Source organism: Miscanthus floridulus, chromosome 4 (assembly GCF_019320115.1).
Source record: "Miscanthus floridulus cultivar M001 chromosome 4, ASM1932011v1, whole genome shotgun sequence".
NCBI classification, from domain to species: Eukaryota; Viridiplantae; Streptophyta; class Magnoliopsida; order Poales; family Poaceae; genus Miscanthus; species Miscanthus floridulus.
In genome coordinates, this window is record NC_089583.1 from 102,657,922 (window position 1) to 102,680,019 (window position 22,098).

Consider the following 22,098-nt stretch of genomic DNA (forward strand, 5'->3'; position numbering starts at 1 on the left):
CCATCTATCCTAAACCCGGTCATAAACTTCTCTACACACCTATGACCGGTAAAATGAAATGCCCTAAATTATACCTTTGCCTTGCGCATTCCATTCCATCTCCTTCAATGTTGATGCAACACATGCACCAACACGATCAACAATGATATGATCCACTTCATATCATCACATGATCATATTGGTTCATCGATCTTGACTTTACTTGCTCTTCACCGTTGCCATCGTCCATCGGCGCCAAGTCTTGCTCAAGCTTCACCGCCACGCGGTCCATCACTCTAAAGCCTTCGACTTGTCCTTCACGCTTGCAACCGGTCCATCAAGCCAAGTCTTGTCTTGATCTTCTCCGCCTTGATCACATGACTCAATGTCATGTCTCATGTGCATTTAAGCTCCTTCATCATCACATGTGTGAGCTTTGCAACATCTCCAAGTCATTTTCACCTTCATGGCATATGTTGCTCACACACATGTACTTATAGACTAATCATCTATGTATCTCATATAAACACAATTAGTCCACCTAAGTTGTCACTCAATTACCAAAACCAAACAAGAACCTTTCACCTAGCACTCAATGACACAGGGTTTATACTGGTTCAGGCAACGTGTCATACGTCCAGTTTGAGTCGGTCAGTGACTTTATTCCTGAGCCCAGGTGCTCGAAGTTTACAGTGAGGTTATAAACGAGAAGGAGAAAGATGGAGGGTACAAGAGGTCCGGTCGAACTCCGGTCGGAAGGGCCGAGAGCGTCAGGAACTCCGCTATGAGCTAAGTGTTCAAGCGTGTACTTGAGGTTCGAACCTGACGGTTCTGTGGTTGTAAACTAGTGAACTTGATTGATCTAATGAATCTGAAATCACATGAATTGACCTGGATTAATTGAGTCTCTTGAGAGAGAGCGCATCCTCTTTTATAGATGAAGGGGATGACTTTACAAGTGAGAGGGAGAGAGTACGTATGCTTCTAAACCTTGTTGCCCACGTCGACGGGTACAGGATGATGGTAGGCGCCCACAACACTGTTGGATGTCGGATGTACGTGGGTGGCTGCGTCGTTTTGTTCGGGTATGGCAGACGTCGGTACCTGCTATACTATTGCTGCCCAGAGGCATGTGAGGGGTTTTACCATGTTCACTTGGTACGGTAAATGCCGGCGTCCACAGCACTGTCGATGCCCAGAGGCATGTGGGGGGAGCCTTACCGTATGTGAGTTAATGGCGTCCACAATACTGTAGGAAAATATCGGCGCCTACAACACTATAGGAAAATGTCGGCGCCTACGACACTTTTGTGTCAGGAAGATTGCAGAGTACTGTTTTTGCAGGTGTACAGGGTATGGTCTCTGGTATCGTGGCTTGACTTGTGCGCCTTGCCTTGCTTTCTTCGCCCGTTTCCTTGTCCTTACCGAGCGGGCGGCACCGGTCGGTTGGTCCCAGTCGGCTCTGATTGCGCCAGTCGGAGAAGAGCAGTGAACATGGTTTTTGCGTACCCCGGTCGGAGACATGGGGTCGGAGTCGGAAGTGGTGCTTTGGCTAGACCTTCCGGTCGGAGAGGCCGTCCGGAGGCGGGCTGGAGACCAAAGTGAGCGCTCCAGTCGAAGAGGTGGGTCCGGAATCGGAAAGCGGGTGCTGTTCCTCCTCGGCCAGGTCTCCCGGCCGGAGATTCGATTGCCCATTTGACTTGTCATTTAGGTACTTGGGCCGGCCCATAGGTTGCACGTTGTCTGCTTGGACCGAGCCTTTATGAGAAAGTCGGTCCGCGAAGGACCCCGGATTTATGAACCCGACACCAAGACAGGAATTTTGATTCAAAATGATCTATTTTAGACCTTCATGGAAATCCATGGTTCGAAGCAAAACCAAATCCGATGAGTCACAGGTTCCCAAACCCAAAAACCATGGGTGAAAATTCGCACTTCGCCCTCTACCCGCACCCGCTGGACCCGTACAGGGGAGGGGAGGGTTAAGCAAAAATAAAAGCCCAGACCAAATATAAATTCGCTCAGGTCCAGCACAACACAGCCCAGCCCAACCGCAGGCGCAGGTCTCCCCACTCTCCTCTCCAAATCGCCTGAACCCCCAGCTGAGCTCTCCCCTACTCCGCACGGCCGCATCCTCCGTCAAACAAAATCCGTGAAGGGCAGCGAGGCGAGGCGAGGAGAGAGGAAAACGAGTGAGAGAGGGAGAGGGAAAAAAATGCTACGCCACGCCGCCCGCCGTCTCGTCTCCCGCACCGCTGCGGCGCCCATCGCCCGCCGGGCGCTCGCCACGGCGGAGGTGCCCGCGGAGGCCGCCGAGGACTCCACGTTCGTGGAGGCGTGGAAAAAGGTCGCCCCCAACATCGAGCCCCCAACGACGCCCCTCTCCCTCATGCAGCCGCGCCCGCCCACGCCGGCCACCATCCCCACCAAGCTCACCGTCAACTTCGTCCTCCCCTACAAGTCCGAGATCGCCAACAAGGAGGTATATAGACCCATCCGGCCGCCCCCGCCCCTTCGCCATTTCTGGTCCCAGATCTGTGTGTACGGTGATTTCTAGGGTTTGTGGTCTGCACGGTCTGGGGATTGGGTTGGTCCTGTAGGGGGGATATTTTGAGGAGGCATGCCCCTGCCTTGATCTGGTTCTCACGGGTTGACGTGAACCTCCGTCCGGAGTCCGTGTTTTGGATAGCGGTTGTGGATTCGATGTAAGGTGGTGCAATGAATGCCGTTAGCCTGCGTTTTTGTTTTGTTGAGGTCAAATGTTTGCGATGCAATGTGATCCTACAGAGTTTCTAATTGCTAGAGGATGTTGGATAATTAATCAGGTGTTTTGTAATTTTGTTGTTTGTGTTGGTCTTCGGTTGCCGGGGCCCATGGGCAGTTTGAACTGCCTCTCTTGGATAGGCCAATGTGAGATAAATGGTTTCGGTTGTATTCAGTTTAACTGATATATGTATAGAAGTGTCAGAGTCTAAGTTTACTGATTACAAAGTGATTGCTGCTGATAACGCTTGCAGTTGTTTGGAGTTTAGTGGATGCACACGAGTTGCTGTAATTTCAGAGCATCCTGGTTGAACATCTTTAAGCCCTCAAAATAGGAGTACATGCCTGCTTAGCTTCCTTTTATGCACTTTGCTCTTTATGTTTTATGGGATTGAAGATTGTGTATATCCACATTTCAGGTTCCTTTAAGTGTTTTCTAATGTTTATATAATCGAAGTTTTATTCTATCTAGCATGCTACATCAAATGAAATCCTATTATGTGTTCTGCACTTTTTCTATATTGGCGTCTACAGAGTTATGTCTGATTGTTGTCATGTATGGATGTGTGGTTAGTTGCTCCGTTTTCTATCCATAATTAGTTGATGCGGTGAATCAAGGATAAGTGAGCCAAACTTAGACAGATTCTTATCATGCTTAGACAGATTCTTATCATGTACATTTGTGCCTTAACAAGGTTATTACTTTGACATGTAGTAGTTAATGTCATATCTTTGGTTTAGGTTATCCAGATCACCAAAACCCACATTTTTTAAGATCCAAATTCCTACTTAAGCGCACCCTAAAAATCACATAAACAGTTGACTTCTTTTTTGGTTCATCATTTTTTGCTTTTGCTTGTGAGGATTGTTCTTGCTGTGAATAGAATGGCTTATTTTTTGCAACCTAGTTTCTTACTAGTGAATATAGCTTTGTCCTTTCATCTGTTCTCATGTATTTACCATGGTATGCCATCATCTCTATACTTATAAAATGCTGTATGGTGCATAGTTCAAAGTGCTTTCTGTGGTACTGTTGGACAGAAGGGTGATCTTAGTATGATCCATGCTTTTGTTTAAACTGAATCTTCTCGTCATGTTTTTGCATCAAGACCATTTTGCACTGCTTATTTGTTGTCAACTTGTCATGCAAACCTCTGTATGGAAATGTAACTCTTTACATTGTGATGTATACTGTTCATAGGTTTCAGGGCATGTTCTCTTCCGTCATGTTTTACTATCATTATCTGTCCGACAAGGAATTAGTTTCTGGCGTTTATTGCTTTCTTGTGTAGTTATGATATGGTTCTTGTGGCAGTTTTCCCTGACAACCTTTTTCATCCTCTGTTGCTTTTGGTTGATGTGATTTTGTTTTCAGGTTGACATGGTAATTGTACCAGCTACAACTGGTCAGATGGGTGTTTTGCCAGGCCATGTTGCCACAATTGCAGAGCTCAAGCCTGGTGTTCTCTCAGTACACGAGGGAAATGACGTGACCAAGTACTTTGTGAGCAGTGGGTTTGCTTTCGTTCATGCAAACTCCATTGCTGATATTGTGGCTGTTGAGGCTGTCCCTGTGGATCAGATCGACCCAGCATTGGTTCAGAAGGGTCTCGCAGACTTCACTGCCAAGCTTGGTTCGGCCTCTACGGACCTGGAGAAGGCTGAGGCTCAGATCGGAGTCGATGTTCACAGTGCGCTCAATGCTGCATTGACCGGTTAATTGGTGGCATCTTAAATTGTCTATCTTTTTCATCTACAATTTTAGAGTGAGTTTAAGTTTGCAAACTCATGGACATGGGATGGAGGGAATGATCCTAAATAAATTATACTCCATCTAAAACATGGATATCTGTTTCTTGTTACCTGAATCCTGCATGGATTTCTTTTTGTACTGGTGAATATTTTAACTATGAGCTCAAGACCCGGAGCTGCTTTCTTTTTCCGTTGAGTTGGGGCCTTGGATCAGATGAAATTGATGTTCCTCCATAGCTCCAGTAAATTGTTAAATATTATTATGTCTATTTTTAAGAGAAATATAAACTACTGTTATGCTACTGCATGAGATGTCTTGGTTCTTGTGAGTCAGCCATCTTCCGAGTGCCTACTCTGTTCTGAAAGGGGTGCACTTTTAGATCCAATCGAGTGAAACTATTGTAAATTTAACTAAATTTATAGAAAATAATTCAATAATTATGGTTTCAAATAGATATACTATGAAAACATGTATTCCATGGTGAATCTAATGACACTTAGTTGATCTAGTAAATATTATATATTTTTTAAAAATGTTCAAAATGGGAATAGTTTGACTAAGCTTTTTAGTTAGAAGTGCATCCTTTTCGAGACACAGGGAGTAGTTGTATGGCAAAGCAAGATGGCAGTGTTGAAATGCATCCTTTAGAAGTGCATCTTTTTTTCACTATGCACAACTTTGTTTTGTGTATATATATAAATAGTGAACAGAAGTATCAGGGTGGGTTAGGCGTATCGTTGAGCTATTTTGCGGCGTAGCCCGAGGTTAGCTTGAGAAATGCCTTAGGTCTTCTTTGGCTTGTCATTTATTGTGTATTTAGGGCAACTCCAAGAGTTCCTAATTGATAGTAGAGATTTTAGTGAAAAAAATACCTTTCAACATCTTCTCTGTAGATCTCTAAGTACATATCTATCCTTTATTTTGGATTGTTTGCTAGCTAAAGATGGATAACGGTACTAGCTCTTTACGCACAAGATATAGAAAATATATTAGAGGATGAAATACACACGAGAGAGAGAGAGAGAGAGAGAGAGAGAGAGAGAGAGAGAGAGAGAGGGAGGGAGGGAGGGAGAGAGTTTAAGAAAGTCTCTTGAAAATGTCTTACTGTAACGGCCTAACATGCATTCATTGATTTATGCATAATCGTCTTGTCATTTGTTGTTTATTTAGTGTAACGACCTAGCATACATTCATTGATCTGTACATAATCATTATAGGCATGGGCATGTTAAACTCCTATTTGCATAATATATGTTATGTATAGTTGAACAAACATGACATTTTTTGAATCGTTGTATGGCCCATTATAGTTGTTTGAATGGTCCATCAGTTGCCATGTTTGCAAGTTAGCATAGTCAGTTAGTCAAAGTTGTGGTGGACAGATGGTCCGACTCTGGACCTACAAAATCTGTCATGGCATAATGACAATCAGTCAGTCAAAGTTGCTCATCACATCGGTACTTTTGTCACACACACACACACATCTCTCTCTCTCTCTAAACAAGAGCTCAAGGAGGAAGTCCATGCAATTTTATAAGTTGTCCACCTCTAACTCCTCTAGGGCCCACATGTCAGCTGAAGTGTCCTCGCTCAACACATCAGTGTACTTCTACCACACACATCTCTCTCCCTCTCTCTAAGCAAGAGCTCAAGGAGGAGCAAGAAGGAGAAAGGGAAATGAAGGAAGAGGAAAAAGAGGCCAAGAAACAAGGAGCACCAAGGGTTACAATTGGGAAATCACCAAGGTTCTCCCCATTGTTAGGGTAGAATCACTCCTACCCTCGAGGAGATTGGTGGGGATGAAGACAAGAAGGGAGAGGAGAAGCTCATCCAAGCCCTCTACTCCATATCTTGGGCACCATGCTCAAGGTCTAAGACCTCTTGTAAGCTCTAGACCGAGCTAGTAAAGCCAAACCTAAGTTTGCCATCTATTCTTGTGAACAAGGTAGGATAGCCATTGATGACTAGAACTTCACATGTGCACAAGTTGACCATTGCACCTCCTTAATGTGTTAGGGACCTAGCAAACTCTAGGAACAATCCCCCTTGGAAGGCATGGCCCAATCTGCTCTTGGCAAGCTAGATAGTGAGCCTCGACGCCTGGGTGGTCCACCTAGTCAAAACTCACACTTTGAGGCATCCTAAATCCCCTGTTGGTTCGATGGTACTTACCAAAAGTTTGATGTGCACAAAGTTGAGCCACTAGAGCCATGTGAGTTATGTCTAGAGCTCACGGATGGTCCACAGACTCAACTCGGATTCCGCTAACCCTAGAAATTCTATGTATAAGCTTAGAGACTCGATCCTGCATATACGCATGGTTCAAGCATACTCTTGGGCGGTCCACCATCATAGCCCAGAGCATCCTAGAGACACATAACCTCTATCTTGATCAGGTAGATAATCCGACTCACCACTCAAATGGTCTAAGAAATCATGCAGCGAGACACCACCTCTAGACACCGCTGACCTATACCTACGGACAACCTGGCATATGTTAGTGGATGGTCCACACAAACGCTCCAAATCAGAGTGCTTCCATATACTAACCAAATCCTAGAGCCTAAGTCTTGGACATATGGTTTGATGCCATCTGGGTCAGGCCTAACCCTTGGTCATGGGAGGTCCAATGCCTCATTTAGGATGGTCGAGCAAATCAATACAACAACCAATTAAGCTAAGCCTTTAACCATAAGTGTCAACCTATTGTCCCTACTTACATTATGAATTATGTTTAATGCTCTATCTTGTTCATGCATGAGCATTGCAATTGATAGCCCCATGTTTAACTTATGCAAAATTACACCCATGTAGGAACGGAAGCGACCAAAGGGGCTACCCTGAGTCGAAGGCCAAGTTTGCGGCTGAACCAGAACTTCAGCAATCCTTGAGCTAAACCCAAGACAGACACCTAAGCATCCCTCTCTCTTTTACAACGCGTAATAGTCATGTGTATGTATGACAACCACCTTGATGTAAGTCACTTAGTTTTCATTCCTTAGTTGTTCAAGGCAATGCCCTGAAGTGTTGTATGTTCACTTCTTAGATTGTAATCATGCTTAGTATGCTTAGTATGATAAAATCAAGTGTGATAAGGATCTCAAACTTGCAAATTACAGGAGTTGATTTCTTAGTTAATTAACGACTTCTGAAGGCAACGCTTGGTTGTAAGCAGTCATAAAGTGGTATAATGGCATAATACACCATATGGTGTAAATGAGAATAGCTACATTACTCTGTCCGATGATTGATACTTTAATGGTTACTACTATCTTCATTCCCAATTATAAGACGTTTTGGCATTTTTAATACATAGTTTTTGCTATATACTTAGGTATACACTATGTTTAAATACATAGTTACAATAATGTATCTAAAAAAGTCAAAACGGTCTCATAATTTGAAACAGATAGAGTACAATTTTGTCTATTAGAAGGTTATATGAATGTCTAGATAAACTAGCTCGCTGTCGAACTGCACCCGTGGCAGAACTTTCTTAGCTCATCAGTCTACCTTATATATGGTTGGTACTTTCCTACCATAACGATGGCAACAAAAAATCTACCCTATTTTATCCTATAACTATATAAATTTTTGATAAATTTTATTAAGAAAATACACTAACATCTAAAGTACCAAATTAGTTTCATGAAATAGAAATACTATTAAACGCATTGATAGTGCATTCATTTAGCACAGCAGCTCTAAAAATATGGCTCAGCCTTAGCAAACATCTAAATGAAAGTGCAGGCAATGAAAGCCTTAGCTAGCATTTAAATGAGAGCGCACGCAATGAAGATGGCTCATCCATCACAAATCACAATTCAAAATATAATTGTAAACTATCAAATTCAAAGACCATCTTACGAGAACCAAATAGGTAAAGGGTTGCTAGGACAGCATAACGATTTTCTGCAAAGCCATAAATAATGCCCATATTCTACATTGTAGGGGGTCCTGGTTTACTAATCAAAGAACAATTGCAGTTAGGTTACAACAACATTGATATCCTTAGAGCTACATTCAAATGTTGGATAGGCCGCCAGCCAGCTAAGGTACAAGCACACTGCAGCATGATAGAATTTTACCAATCCACTGATCTGCCAACGGCGCTCTTATATGTAGTCTTCAAGGACCTTGACCTTGCAAAACTCCCGTCTTCCCCCCCAGTGTGCCACATCTTGTGATTGTCGAGCTTAAAAGCCAAATACGTGAGGCTCATGGCTTGTGGAGCTTGAAGCCAAAGACACGAGGAACATAGCGCTGCGAGGGCTTCTGCGGCTTGAGGTGCTCGTATGTCATCAGGAACAGATGAGGGAACGTTGTCCCAAAGTATGCGCCGTCGATGTCTGAACAAGGTTAAGAAAATAGCAGGATATAACAAAATGGCAAACATTCTGCAACTACAGAACCACAATAGCACAGAAGAGCGCTAACGCATCTCAGGTACTTATATTAATCTATGGGAGTTGAAAAACACATGGTGATTGGTGGGCACTGTGGACAGTTTTCATGTTCAACGGTTTTTTGTTCCAACCGACAAAGAGCTGTAGGTGAATAGGTGCAAACACATATGAGAACATTGGCAGCCCATTCTCAGTGTCATACTTGGTACAAAAATAGCGTTGGTTTAGGTTCTCACGAAGAGGTCAAAGTTTGAAACACATACGCACTAAGACAGTCTGGTAAGAGTATGGTTAGGATACTGCCTTGGTACTTGGACCGTGGGTAGTAGATGTCTTCACACTTGGGGCAGTATATCTTCACAGTACTAGATCGATGGATATCTGATTGTCCAACTGGTAGGCATGGTTGACCGCAGCAGTAAACACGCGGGCACCGCCCAAAGTCATAGTTCTTATACTTCTCGAGCTGCAGAAGAAAGCAACCTTAATAAATAATACTACATCAAAGTGTGAGTAATTGAGTACACCAGTTAGAGCAGAACATGTACCATCGCAGCCAGTCCTTTACTGGTCAGAATGTATCGTGCATGGATCAGCCCATAAAGCATCTCTGCAGCTGATTCTACGAGCTCATTTTGTTCCTCGGTGAACATATCACCTACACAATTACATAACTGAAGAACATCACTAAAAGGGATATGTAACCAAGGGATACAACAACAACAACAAAAGTTTTTCATCCCAAGCAATTTGGTGTAGGCTAGAGAAGGAACCCAACAAGAGTCATAAATAAAATATGTAATAATTATATAAAAAAGGTAAAACAGAGTAGTAATAGTAAAAGATATATCTTATATCACGGTTCAGTCACATGGATTGCTAATTTCCCCACCGACATCCAAACACACTTTACATACAGAAAAAAGAAATGTTCAAAATGACTACAATTTAAACCAAACTACACCTAATGGTTTGGTCACGTGGATTGCTAATTGCTCTGCCTACTTATCCAAACATACCTTACATGTTACATATAGAAAAAAGCTATTCAAAATGACTAACATATTTAAACCAAACAACTAGCAACGACCAAATTCAGATATAAATTTCCACTCATTCTTATTGATCATGTGATACCTAGCACCATATTTAAACCAAACGCTAGCAACGACCAAATTCAGATATAAATTTCCACTCACTCTTATTGATCATGTGATACCTAGCACCATAGTTTCAATGAAAAAAATCACCAACAGAAACATTGAACTACAAAAATTCATGAAGATGATATTAGAAATAATAAATAAGTACTACCTCTGTCCACTAGAATCCATTATACTTGTGGATGTTGGGAAAATATATTAATTTGTTAGTTGTAAACATGGAATTCTAAAGTATCTTATATTTCTACCAGATCAAAACATCTAAAGGCTAGAAAAGATGACTACAACTCTAGAACTGAACATGTTCGGTCAAACCACTACTGCCAGCCCAATGATGGACTGAATGGAGCTGGGTGTAACACATTTCATGCAGGAAAAAAAATAGTGCTCTCAAGATGTGTCCAAAAACTAGATTAATAATTAGTTTGATACATGGCATTCTGCAACATCTTGTATGTCCAGATTAAGACATCTGATTGAAAAGAACAGTTGTAGGGACGGATCAAAATATACAGCTATTCTTTCACCTTTTCTGTTTATAAGAACAAGCATGATATCTGTTAGGAACAGAAAATGCAGAGCCCCATTATGGGACTCTGCATCCTACCAGCAAAGCTTTTATGATTTTCAATTCTATAGCATTAGTGTATGTTTGGCTCACATACATCCATCGATCATGAGGTTTAATGTGCATGAGTAATTATGTAGAACACTTACCATGAGATGACTCGATATCTAAAATGAGATCAAGAGCATAATCATAATAAGGAACTTGGCTGCTGAGGCCACAAAGGTTGAAGTCGTCTTGAATGTAGTCATCATCGACTTCACAGAAGAACTCGTTCCCCCTTAGGTTGCAATACCATGAAATCCATGAGGTGTCTTCTCCATCAGAGCCGCTAACATCTGAGGCTTCACTATCAGAATCAGACTCCCCTGGAATATTAAGGATGAAAATGTCAATGCACACATGCTTATGGATTACGATGCAAATCGAACATTATATACAACCTACCATAAAGCAACAGCAAGCAGAACTTTTGTAATTGACAAGATCTGTGTTGTAACAACAGGAATAAAGTAGAATGTTCTACATCACATGACACCATATGTCAACTTCAAAAGCATATTCTAGTATTACACACAGTTCCTTTTTTTCCCACAGTTATATCAGTATCACTCTAAACAAACACTGCGTCAAACAGAAAAACATCTGAGTGAATCAAACCAAGCCTTTGGAACTTAATGCGGCCACCAGTAAGAGCCCACTCAACACACTCGAAACTCAATATTCCCCAGATCAATACAATGTCAGCAAGCTCCAAGTGCCAATCCCACATGTTAAGGGCAAAAACTGAACAAAAATCTCAGCCACGGCCATTCAAAATTGAGTATCAACAACCATGTGCGGAGCAGGTGCACCACGACTTCGCAACCCCAATCGCCAAACCAATCTCCTTCCGCACCTGCATCCTACTGTACCGAAACGCGACACAGCTACCACAGCCTCATGAGCGCACCAAAATAGGCACGGATTCGCGGCACGCCACGAGACCACGACGCGGCACCTGAAACTGAAACTGAAACTGAGAGGGGGAAGGAGGAGAAGACCGCGTGACGTCACCTTCGGAGCAGCGGCCCTTGGGGATGGACGACACAGAGGACGGCACGACGAGGCGGTGGTGGTCGCGCCCGCCACCGCCGCCCGCCGACCCCCTCGACGTGGACGGCGACGCGACCGCCTTCTCGAGGTGCTTGTCTAGCGCGTCGCTGATCCGCTTCCGGTCCAGCCCAGCCCCTCCGCCCGCTCCCCCCTGCTTATACATCTCTCACCCTCTCCCTCCTCTCTCTCTCTCCTCCCCGGGTAGCGGCGGGCTCTAGGTCTCCCCCTCTCTCGCACACTCACACGGGGCGCGCCATTGGCAGGCGCCGCGGGGCGAGCGACGGTAGGGTTAGGGTTTTGCTGCGCCCGGGGTGGAGGAAAGGGGCGAGCGAGCACGAGCGCAGGGAGGGAGGGACACGCTGCGAATTTTGAGGGGATGGGCGGGTGGGAATGCAAAAAGGAAAGGAAACAGGGGTCGGAATCAAAGCAGCTACTCCAGCTGCCGGTGATCATGGAATGTCGTACAGCTCCAGATATTTTGTTGGACATGTGATGCGATTTGCCGTTGCAATCCAATCCGGCATTGATTTGCTTTAACTTTGTTTATTAATTATATCCTCCTGAAGTGCAGCCACAGGTCAGAGTGTGTTATTTTCAAAAAAAAAAAAAAAAAGCGCACCCTCAGAGTTCCTCGCGATTAAAAAAAAGATGTTTATCATGTTTATTTAGTTAATTAATTCGTTTCAGATGTCTTTGGCTGGTTGTGTTTAATTAGTCAGGTTCAGCTGAGTGGTGGGATGATGATTAGCCAAGCATCAATTTAAATCATTGCACGAAAATAGTTCTGAGTATTTTAAAGGACTTCAATTTGACTCTCTTTTTTCTTTGAACAACTTGGTAGTTTTTATTATTATGCTATATAAACCTCAAAATAGAAAAGAAAATATGTGTAGCACGAATCATCGAAGGCTTTGTTCGGCAGAATTTACTGCTGTTGCGGCTGATTTGTTGGGAGAGAAAAATATTGTTTCATGGCTCAAAAAATAAAGCTGATTCTGGCTTATAAGCTCAAGCGAACAGAACCGAAATAGATATGATTTGGATGGATAGAAGATCTAGCTCATTGTATGCCAGACCCGTAGAAAAGTCTAGCTTAAGAATCTTTGCGAACATCTGCTCTAGTTAGGGGCATGTCAAACACACATAAAATACTCTACCTCATGATATAAATTAAAAAAAAACTTGACTCACAGGGTAAGATAGCCTCCGAGTATTGTGCTTAAGAAGAAGACCAATACTTCATCTCATGATATAAATCTAAAAAAACTCCACCCGCGGGACGTAAGATAGCCCCCAAACATTGTGCTTAAGAAGAAGACATTTTCATACAGATTGAGAAAACCCCAGAACCTCTGTCTCACCCATACACAACGGCATCGCAACCCACGTGAGATTGGTCCGGACCTTAGACATGTGGTTAGGGATTTTTTTTTACAACACGCAAACCGCGCATGCAGAGGTGGGGAGTTATGAGCCAACCGAGTTATGAGCTCGTCTGCCTCATGATATAAATCTAAGTATTCACAAAAGCAAGCGTGCTTTTTTTAATCTGCTCTAGCTCCGTTCTAATCGTATGGCTCAAATTTAGTATCCACAAAAGCAAGCGTGTTTTTTTTAATTTGCTCTAGCTCCGTTCTAATCGTATGGCTCAATTTTTTTTTGGGACCGAAGAATGATACATGCGTAGTAAAAAAAATAAAATACAAACATCTCCTTTTGCATTTATCATGTCCTGATATATGCAAGAAAATAACATCTCGGTTTCCTTTTAAAAGGGCAGGCAAATTAAAGATAATAGTCATGATCATGATGTTTACTCCGTATTCATCTAGATTTGCTATCATAACTTGGATCTAATCTTCTCCACTTCGAAATAGAAAGTCCTAGTTGAGAGTATATATAGATGTAAGTTGTAACATGGAACTATCATAGAACTATATTTATCTTTTATTTTCTATTTCCACTATAAATATAATACGCATGTTTGAAATTATCTCTTCTTTTTTTTAAAAAAATACCTACTTTTTATTTTTACATATATTTGTTTGCCATTACCATACCACTGCCCCCATATACTTGATGCACGCATCTTTGCGTTAGGAACATGCTTAATTTTTAGATCCACACATAGAAAGTGCTTAGCTCAATAATTTTGAGACGTTTTTTTTCACAGCATAATCTGAATCATTTAAATTTGTTTGGTGCACTTTGTGCGTAATCAAGTCCCACACCAGTTTAAAATCTGAATCCTTAATTTGTTTGGTTCACGTGGGTATAAAAGTCCCCTGGATAGGGTCCCAGGCCAGTGCAAATCCAGCGTTAATCGTCGGGCTCGGGCGGTACCTGTGCCTGACTAGAACCGAACAAAATGAAAAACTGATTATCCTGTAATAATTCCTCCTAGATATATACCGTATATATTTGCAGTATCATTTCTAAACCAAACATCACCTAAATTCATGGGATTAGCCATTCACAAATGCCACAACATATCTAAGGGGGTGTTTGGTTCCCATGGACTAAAGCATTTTGGACTAAAATCTACATTTTAGTTTAACTAAACAGCCAAACACTTGACTAAAAGTGGACTAAAATCCTTTAATCCACAAAACTGGACTAAAAGATGTTGGGGACACCCATGCCTCTCATTTATTGCCCTTTCTCTCTCCACTTTAGTCCATTTTAGTTTAAGGAACCAAACACCACTTTAGTTCACTTTTAGTTGATGGACTAAAGTAGACTAAAACTTTTAGTCCATGGACTTGAGAACCAAACAAGGCTTAACTAGTTGCCGTCCAGAATATGTTACATCACAATTCAAATTACACCCGTCACCAAAGACTGGCAGTGATGAACATCACAAGTGAACATTCAACTTCCCACGTTATTTGGTTTCAAGATTTTTCAACATACAATAAGATCTCCTTTTCTCATTCCTCTGATCACCTCCCACTGAATTTCTTCATACCTAGCACAACTCACCATTTGATTTATTGCCTTACTGTTCTGGTTTCTCGATCATATCAATGGATTCCTATTGACATCTTTGTACAGCAAGTATCTCGTCCTGGTCTTACCAAGGGCAGCATACCTGGAACGTTACGGTTTATGACAACAGCCATGAGCTAGCTAGAAAAAAGACAAGTCAGTAGATGTCAAACACGAAGGTGGCATACACTTACCACTGAGGAACAAACGGTGCCATCCAAATGGTATCTCCTGATTGCACCGGATACCTGTGTAATCAATAGAAGTGGTCTTCAGAATTTATTGGGGTTAAGTATAATATGTAAACAAAAGTTAAGAACTTCAATAGGGAAAAAAGGAACACATGCAGTTTGTGCATATAATTCGTAAATATTAGCAAAGAATACACTAAAAGGCGTAAAGGGGTGACACATATCATATGTTTAATGAGATAAATGGGTTGTTAATCTCTGTAGCTCATGTCTTCTAGAAGTTATACCACAGCGAAGCAAAGAATCTTATATGAAATATTTAAGTTTCTATACAGAACATAGGCTGCTATTCCAAGGTTGCACAAGGTTAAAAAGCTTAACATGAAGAAAACAAAACTAAAACAAAAGGAGGATTTTAAATTACTTACCAACTCTCCCCCAGTCGGTATATTCCTTGCCCCTCTAAAATAAGAAGTCCATGTTGATTATAATGAACCTCCTGGTAGAAATAAACCAAAAAAAAAAAAGCTTCAGGGCCAGATGTACGGATAGTGCCACAACATCACATGATTCATGCAGCAAGACCAGTAGTCAATTATAGCCCAAACGCCTCAAAGGCTCAAATTCTACAAACCTTTACATTGAGATATTCGCCTGGTTGAAAGTCCATTATCTGCATATGAGAGAAGGATATTAGACAATGCTCATCATATGAGATAAAAGAAAAAGGCAACAAACTTTCAGGCCCTTCCAAATAATGTCTCTAACTCAGTATTAAGTGAGTAATTTATATGCGGTTAAGAAAGAGCTTAAATGATGCTTGGGCTGCTGCATGTCATGTGCCTGTCTTAAGTGTAATAATGTGGGATACATTGAGTAAAATAATGAGCATAAAGTGACCAAACTTACATGGATATTAAAGTCATAGGACAGAGAAGTTGGTAGCAGCTTCCTCAGTAGAAATACCTATTTAAGAAACAAGATACAACAAATTACGTCAGCACTGAGGACCTGAGATTATGACAGCTAAAATAACTAACATGATTCATTATCTTACAAAAAAAAAGTGAAAGCAGCCATAAATACGTTTGAACATCCTGATTCTAAAAAGAAAAGGAAACAAATTTTACTATGCCACTTGATGTGCATGGTGTAAAAAACGGGCCTCCTAAATGGTAGGAAGTCCAAGTATTTTTGGGTGCACAGAGTAGATGATGATGCACAGACAGATATAAGGCCAATTGTACCTCTCCCGGGGTTTCAAGAAGGGGTTGCTTATCTGTTGAACCGACAATTAGATCAGGATGGGAATCCTCAATGGCAATGTACCTAAGGGAATAGAATTGAGAAAGGTCTTTAGTGTAATTAATTTTATTAAAAATGAAAAAAAGAACCTGAAGCGCTAACTGAAAAGTTTCTGCATCTGAGTTAAACAAATATAATATCCATAACCAAAGAGAAGGGAAACAGCCAACATATGCTTTAGTTTTTTATTAGTTTTCCTAAAGTTCAACCATTTCTATAAGAAACTTAATCCAAATCTTGAGGATTTTAGTACACCTTTTTTTCTCAAACGATGTAGGAGAGCTGCATGTCATTTCATTAAAGAAAAAAGATTAGAGGAGAGGCAAAGCCTGCTCCTACCAACCCAAAACAGTTACATTCGCACCACGACCTAGGTTATAACGACCATGACCTCACACCAGTCTAAGCGTCCAACACAAGTGACTGAGCCAGCAATTGATGAAGTAAATAGACAGATGAACAACAGGATTTCAGCAATTATGTAAATAGAAGTGGTAACAAGCAATCAAATTTCTACAGTTATACATCAGCAAAACTGTAGCATCTCCATGAAATTATTATACCTCCTCTCGAATATAACAAGAGTGGTTGGTTCATCTGAGATCACAGAATGTTTTGTGTTTGCAGGAAGATATGCATAGGAATCCACCTGCACTTATTTAGTAAGCCACATCAGTGCAGAATCAGCAGAACTTATGCAAAGTGGGTATACAAGGAATAAGTTCCAGAAATAATCAATATTGAGAAACTATTTAAAGCACGAGAATACAAATTTAGGAAAGCTACTGAATTTGAATATTTACAATCTCTCATAGATATCTCTTAAAAAACTGATAGACTGCATCAGCCTTGGATTTCTGCAACTTTTTTTTTCTCAAATACGCAGAAGAGCTGTGTATCATTATATTAAGAACAAGAATAAGGGTCTAGGCGACTCAAACAAGGATTTCCGCATCTGAAACATATGTAGGACTAATTACATGATGTTGTAAGTTACGGCATCCTATGACAAAAAGAAAAGGCAAACCAGGAGCAGAAAATTTCAGTTACTTATAAAATTGTATATCAACTGAGGACACTGTTGGATACTCTTCCTTGGTACTCCCTTTGTTCCAAATTATAGGATGTTTTGGCTTTTCTAAGATACATTGCTTCTACTATGTATCTAGACATAGTGTATATCTAACTGCATAGCGAAAAATATGTATCTGGAAAAGCCAAAATATCTTATAATTTGGAATGGAGGAAGTAACATATTGAATGGTCATAAACACTAAAGTAACATTTTCCAGATACAGAAGCTGCAAGCAAAAAAAAAAAAAAGTGTACTAAAGCTGAATGGGTTCGCCCTTAGAACATAGTGGTGCATTAAGTTATGCATAAATAAACCAAAAACTATGCCTTTATAGCCTTATGAATCCATCATATAATGGAACTAGTATTCTTTCAAACCCCAATGCTTAGAGTTGTGTATGAGAATTGAGTGTATAGATATACAGAATTACTTTGATTAAAGATTTAGAAAGAAGAAAAAAAGACAAGCACTCTGATAAAGCCTTACCAGCAGAGAATGGATAGTTCCAGTCCCCACAGTCAACGAAATGCTCCCTTGTAGTACAAAAACAAGCCTGGAAAGTCGTTCACAATAAGGGCAGCGGAAACCTCAATAAAAAAAAAAATGGAATGGTGACAATTCCAAGCCAAACTAAGAGCTGGATACTGCCAGAATGAAACATTTAGCTAAGTGCGCACAGCACTTGTTGCTTAGAGTGATCCATTTCTTGTACTATTAAAAAAGGTAGTAGTTACACGTATGCATTATTGTTATTCTAACTAGTGTTAGTTAAGGGACCAACCTTTCAACATCTTTCGGTGGTAGGGCTGATTTTGAACCATCTGCACCCCACAAACACTACTTCAGAATATGTCATTATCCAACTACTCATTTCAGTAATAATTAAAAATAACATGTACTAATGTAAAGAGATAGAACCACATAAAGGGCGTACCCAGTGCAGATAGAACCACATGTTTTAATTTATTCCTAGCCACTTCAATGATATGGTAGGAAACAAATATCTAGCTTTATAGAAGTAGAAAATCATATCTGAGCATAATTGAAACTTGTTGAATAATAATGAGATCAAATCATATCGAACTATGTGCAACATGACCACCGACTAGAAAATATTGCTACCGGTACCGGGTCTTGTCATATAAGTCCCCAAAAAAGAATATATAAGAAAACATATGCAAATATTTCATATTTCTATCTATGGTTTTGCAAATGGGACAAACAGCATACCTTGCATGTTTGCCAGATACATAGTGAAGTGTGCACCAATAGCTGGACTGATCAAATATGCTCCTAAGGTATTGATCCTAAACAGAGGGTAGGTTGTAAAATACATGATGTTAGCATAGCTTTAGAAAGTGAATAGAAACTGTAAGTGGAAGGAAGTCATACCAATCAGGCAAAGGACTGAATACATGACTCTCTGGTGTTATTAAAGCATGATCCCTTTTGAAAACACTACGTGTAAAGCCAGGTAAATCTAGAGTTCCAAAAAAGGATCACCATTAGATGGAATAAATAATGATTGGAATTAGGAGCATCAGTATTTGTGGAAACAACAAGACTTAGCTTATAAAAAATAAACAATGAAGCAAAAAAGTAGATAAGCAAACAAGCTTTCATTCTAGGTATGCAGATCAGAGCATTATCAGGAAAAACATATCTGCTTATTCTGAATGCTTAGCAGGATGCAGGTAAGGTCAAATATTTTCATATGATCATATCACTAATTAATCTATCTATAACAGTGGTGAGAACTGGCATTTCTAGAACGCTGGCTCTGGTGGATCCAGTAACCCTGACCACCTGCCTGGGCTCCTCGGCATTCAAGTCAACTAGGCCCAATCATTGAGTCTAACCATCATCTTAACCCATTAAATTGCTTGGGCTCCTAAGAGCCCTTGGGCCAGCCACTTTCCACCCGCTCAGCTCTGAGGCTTTCCAGATTCAAGAAGTAAATTTCTCATGTAGATACTAGAATATCTCAGCCAATTCATTTCATCTCCACGAAAAAAAAACTCTAAAAGCATGTAGCATAAGATCACCAATTGGATGCCAGTGACACCCGTATTATTACCATATAAACAAAGGATGTGATATATGTCCATAAAACACAAGGTTTATTACAAGGCTGCAGCTATGAATGGCCAATAAATCTTGGATTTCGATTTATGAAGCTCACTCCAAGCTCCACGCAGAGCAAATATACACACCACCGGCCACTCCAAAAACGAGCAACTCAAGGCTGGTCCTCGATTACGCACCTTGGAGGTGCGCGGGCGCGAGGGTGGGATGGGTGACCTTCCAGTAGAGCGGCTGCCCCCCGGAGCACTCGCTCGATGGCTCCGCCGAGCAGAATCCCTCGGCGCCACCTCCGTATCCAGCCGCCGCCGCCGCCGCCGCACCTGCAGCCGGATCAAGCGACAGACCGCGAAGCGAGTGAGGCAAGAGCGAGGACTGGCCCAGTGGACACTGCGAAGTGCGGACGCCACAGTCAGCGGCGGAGCGCGGTGGGGATGCGGGTTAGGGTTTTGGCGCCATTACCGCATTGAAGCGACGCCAAGAGGACGAAGGGGACGAGGGGGCGGAGACGGTGGATGCTCATCATTTTGTGCGGAGGAATTGGCGATGTTTGTGGGAAGCAGGCAGGCAGCGGAGGCGCGGAGTCGGTGATGGCTGGGAGGAACGCACAAGGGAGGAAGGTGGGAACTCGGGAAGAGTGCGGATGACACAGTGTGAGGTCACGAGATGAGCGCACTCGTGGACAAGTGGTTTGGTGGTGGGCTGTGGGCCACAGGGTGACTTGGATGGCATCTATCGTCCTTTTTCTGGATTTATTTTTTATATATATAAGTGATCTTTTTTAAAAAAAAAAAAAAAATGATGCCCTAGTATTTTAATCTAACCATTTATTTATATTCTCTTGATTACCGTGGTTTCACCGAAATATAATACTTTACCTTATCAACCACACACTCAACACGGGACTACATATAGTGACCGATGACTAACGATCCACCACCAGAATGTATGGCATATTTGTAATCAGCTAAAGTTTCGTCGGGTGGTATTTGAATCCCAAAAGTAGTTTCATGGACACCTATTGTTCACATCGGCTGATTCACCTGATAGGTTCATAGACACCTATAGTTCACATCGGCTGATTCACCTGATAGGTTCATGGACGCCTACTGTTCACATCGGCTGATTCACCGGTTGGTGTTAGCTAGGGCACGGACTAAAAATTAGTGGCACCTATTAGTTTGCATATTTATGTGAAAAAAAATACTTTGAATTGTTAGGAACAAAGGAATACAAAACAAAAGTACGAAAAACCCTGCAGAAATGAGATAGGGTGAATAGTGAAAATCTATAGGATTTCAAAACAAAGGAATGGATATTTTGAGTTGTTTGAAATGTAAAAATAAGTATAGGAACATGAGCAAGCATAGCAAGAGAGGGAGAGCAGAGATTATTTCTCTTAAGTTGGAGCGGATGTTGTTATTTCCTATGTTTTGCACTATTATAGTTTCCTTTCCTTTGGAAAGAAACTTAGCATTCCTAAACACTATATAAAAGTGATTCCTTTCCTTTAGAATTTATTCCTTCAAAATTCCTTTGAGAATTCTTTGATCCAAACAGGCCCTGGTTGTTTGGGCACAATTGAGTGTACACTACCCTGTCCAGCGCCCTTGAGGTACACTACACTGCAGGTCAGTGTTTTTTTTTCCTTTGGAGCAGGAATTGGGAGAAATCAATTGCATTACAGGCACAGCTAAACTGCTGGCCACCAAAACGGTTACAAAAAAAAAGAGGAATTGATTCAAACATAGTTGTGCATAATCCCTACTTAGGCTACAGCTGTATTTTGGTAAGGCGTCAACAATTGAATTGCATTCGCACAGACAATGGATGACCCTGGTTTTCAGTGAAGTTCATCGACAGCAGACTGCAAAGCTTATATCGCCAATACACCGAATTGAAAATGATCAAAAGTGGGCCTTGTTAGTGCAGTCACCAAATTCAGAGCGTCAGACTCAAGGATAATCCTTGTCATACATCACTCTTTTGCCTGACGGAGAGCAGCCATAGCTGCCCTCCACTTTTGCATGCATCCCTCACCCTTCGAAGCTTTCCTGCAACTGAAACCACTGCTTGCATCTCTTCCACATCATCACGAATCATGAATCCCCATCCACCCGGCCATACTAGCTTCAGAGAAGGAACCATCTATACTGATACATATATTGGCTTGGCTTGGTGGAGGCTTCCAATTACAATCTGGTTCGATGTTGTATCTGTTTTAGCAGGCCATCCAACTACAGAGTCAGAGAAGTAGGTACAATTGTAGGCAACCACTGCTTTGGTGCAACTAGGATCAAGATAGGCAGGCGGACTGACTCTCCTAGCAAACCAGGCTAAATACCCCGAGTGACTCTGACATACAAGACTCTCTGTTGTGCTGACAGGTAAAGAGGATAGAGCAACAAAGACATGCTTGAAGTGCGCACAACACATAATCGTCAAAGAAGCGAAGCCCGTTGACCTGCGAATCCATTTGATGAAATCGCTGCAGTTCCACAGGATAAGCGGAGGGGGATAGCCCCTGAAGGGGTGCGGAGAGACTGTGTGAGCCTGGGTGGCAGGTGTTCAAGTGGCTATGAAGAGGTGGATAGCTGCTAGTTGGTGAGGGATCACCATAAGGTGCAGAGGTGACAGTGTGATAAGCACCTTGGCCAGGAGCAGTAGCAGGACTTCAAATAACAACTCTAGGCCAGACACAGGGCGTGTTTGTTTCCGCTTAAAATCATA

At 41.7% G+C, this 22,098-nt stretch overlaps 3 protein-coding genes across 4 annotated transcripts; 1 reads left to right on the forward strand and 2 right to left on the reverse strand.

Moving 5' to 3' along the window:
• Positions 1–2,026: 2,026 nt before the first annotated feature.
• Positions 2,027–4,801, forward strand: LOC136552384 (ATP synthase subunit delta', mitochondrial-like). The gene is made up of 2 exons (XM_066543931.1): positions 2,027–2,461; positions 4,118–4,801. Exons 1-2 carry the CDS (start codon positions 2,195–2,197, stop codon positions 4,460–4,462), a joined length of 612 nt encoding a protein of 203 aa, XP_066400028.1. The 5' UTR covers positions 2,027–2,194; the 3' UTR covers positions 4,463–4,801.
• A 3,766-nt stretch (positions 4,802–8,567) lies between these two features.
• On the reverse strand, positions 8,568–12,112 carry LOC136550186 (putative casein kinase II subunit beta-4). Of its 2 annotated transcripts, none has more exons than XM_066541674.1 (5): positions 11,689–12,112; positions 10,782–11,000; positions 9,450–9,559; positions 9,205–9,367; positions 8,568–8,844 (listed from the first exon to the last, which is right to left on the reverse strand). In XM_066541674.1, exons 1-5 carry the CDS (start codon positions 11,888–11,890, stop codon positions 8,714–8,716), a joined length of 825 nt encoding a protein of 274 aa, XP_066397771.1. In that variant the 5' UTR covers positions 11,891–12,112; the 3' UTR covers positions 8,568–8,713. The 2 variants fall into 2 exon arrangements, with proteins under 2 accessions (XP_066397771.1, XP_066397770.1); XM_066541673.1 differs by having other exon boundaries at positions 9,202–9,367; positions 11,689–12,108.
• Positions 12,113–14,489: 2,377 nt separating this feature from the next.
• Positions 14,490–20,030, reverse strand: LOC136552385 (probable (S)-ureidoglycine aminohydrolase). Its single transcript, XM_066543932.1, has 13 exons — positions 19,831–20,030; positions 19,551–19,691; positions 18,679–18,766; positions 18,517–18,593; positions 18,068–18,107; positions 17,773–17,839; positions 16,775–16,860; positions 16,154–16,235; positions 15,816–15,872; positions 15,541–15,579; positions 15,335–15,405; positions 14,910–14,963; positions 14,490–14,818 (listed from the first exon to the last, which is right to left on the reverse strand). The coding sequence occupies exons 1-13, from the start codon at positions 19,892–19,894 to the stop codon at positions 14,746–14,748; spliced, it is 939 nt and encodes a 312-aa protein (XP_066400029.1). The 5' UTR covers positions 19,895–20,030; the 3' UTR covers positions 14,490–14,745.
• Positions 20,031–22,098: the final 2,068 nt, after the last annotated feature.

Bases quoted from the DNA above. Each gene is read 5' to 3' on its own strand.
- LOC136552384 (XM_066543931.1), top strand. From the start codon at position 2,195: ATGCTACGCCACGCCGCCCGCCGTCTCGTCTCCCGCACCGCTGCGGCG. The intron at 2,462-4,117 runs GTATATAGACCC...TTTTGTTTTCAG, and splicing joins CCGAGATCGCCAACAAGGAG to GTTGACATGGTAATTGTACC.
- LOC136550186 (XM_066541673.1), bottom strand. From the start codon at position 11,890: ATGTATAAGCAGGGGGGAGCGGGCGGAGGGGCTGGGCTGGACCGGAAG. The intron at 9,368-9,449 runs GTACATGTTCTG...TTTCTTCTGCAG, and splicing joins GTAAAGGACTGGCTGCGATG to CTCGAGAAGTATAAGAACTA. The intron at 8,845-9,201 runs GTATCCTAACCA...AACCTTGTTCAG, and splicing joins ACGGTCCAAGTACCAAGGCA to ACATCGACGGCGCATACTTT.
- LOC136552385 (XM_066543932.1), bottom strand. From the start codon at position 19,894: ATGATGAGCATCCACCGTCTCCGCCCCCTCGTCCCCTTCGTCCTCTTG. The intron at 18,108-18,516 runs GTATGCTGTTTG...TGTGGGGTGCAG, and splicing joins GTATCTGGCAAACATGCAAG to ATGGTTCAAAATCAGCCCTA. The intron at 15,873-16,153 runs GTACAATTGGCC...TTTCTTAAATAG, and splicing joins TTCTTGAAACCCCGGGAGAG to GTATTTCTACTGAGGAAGCT.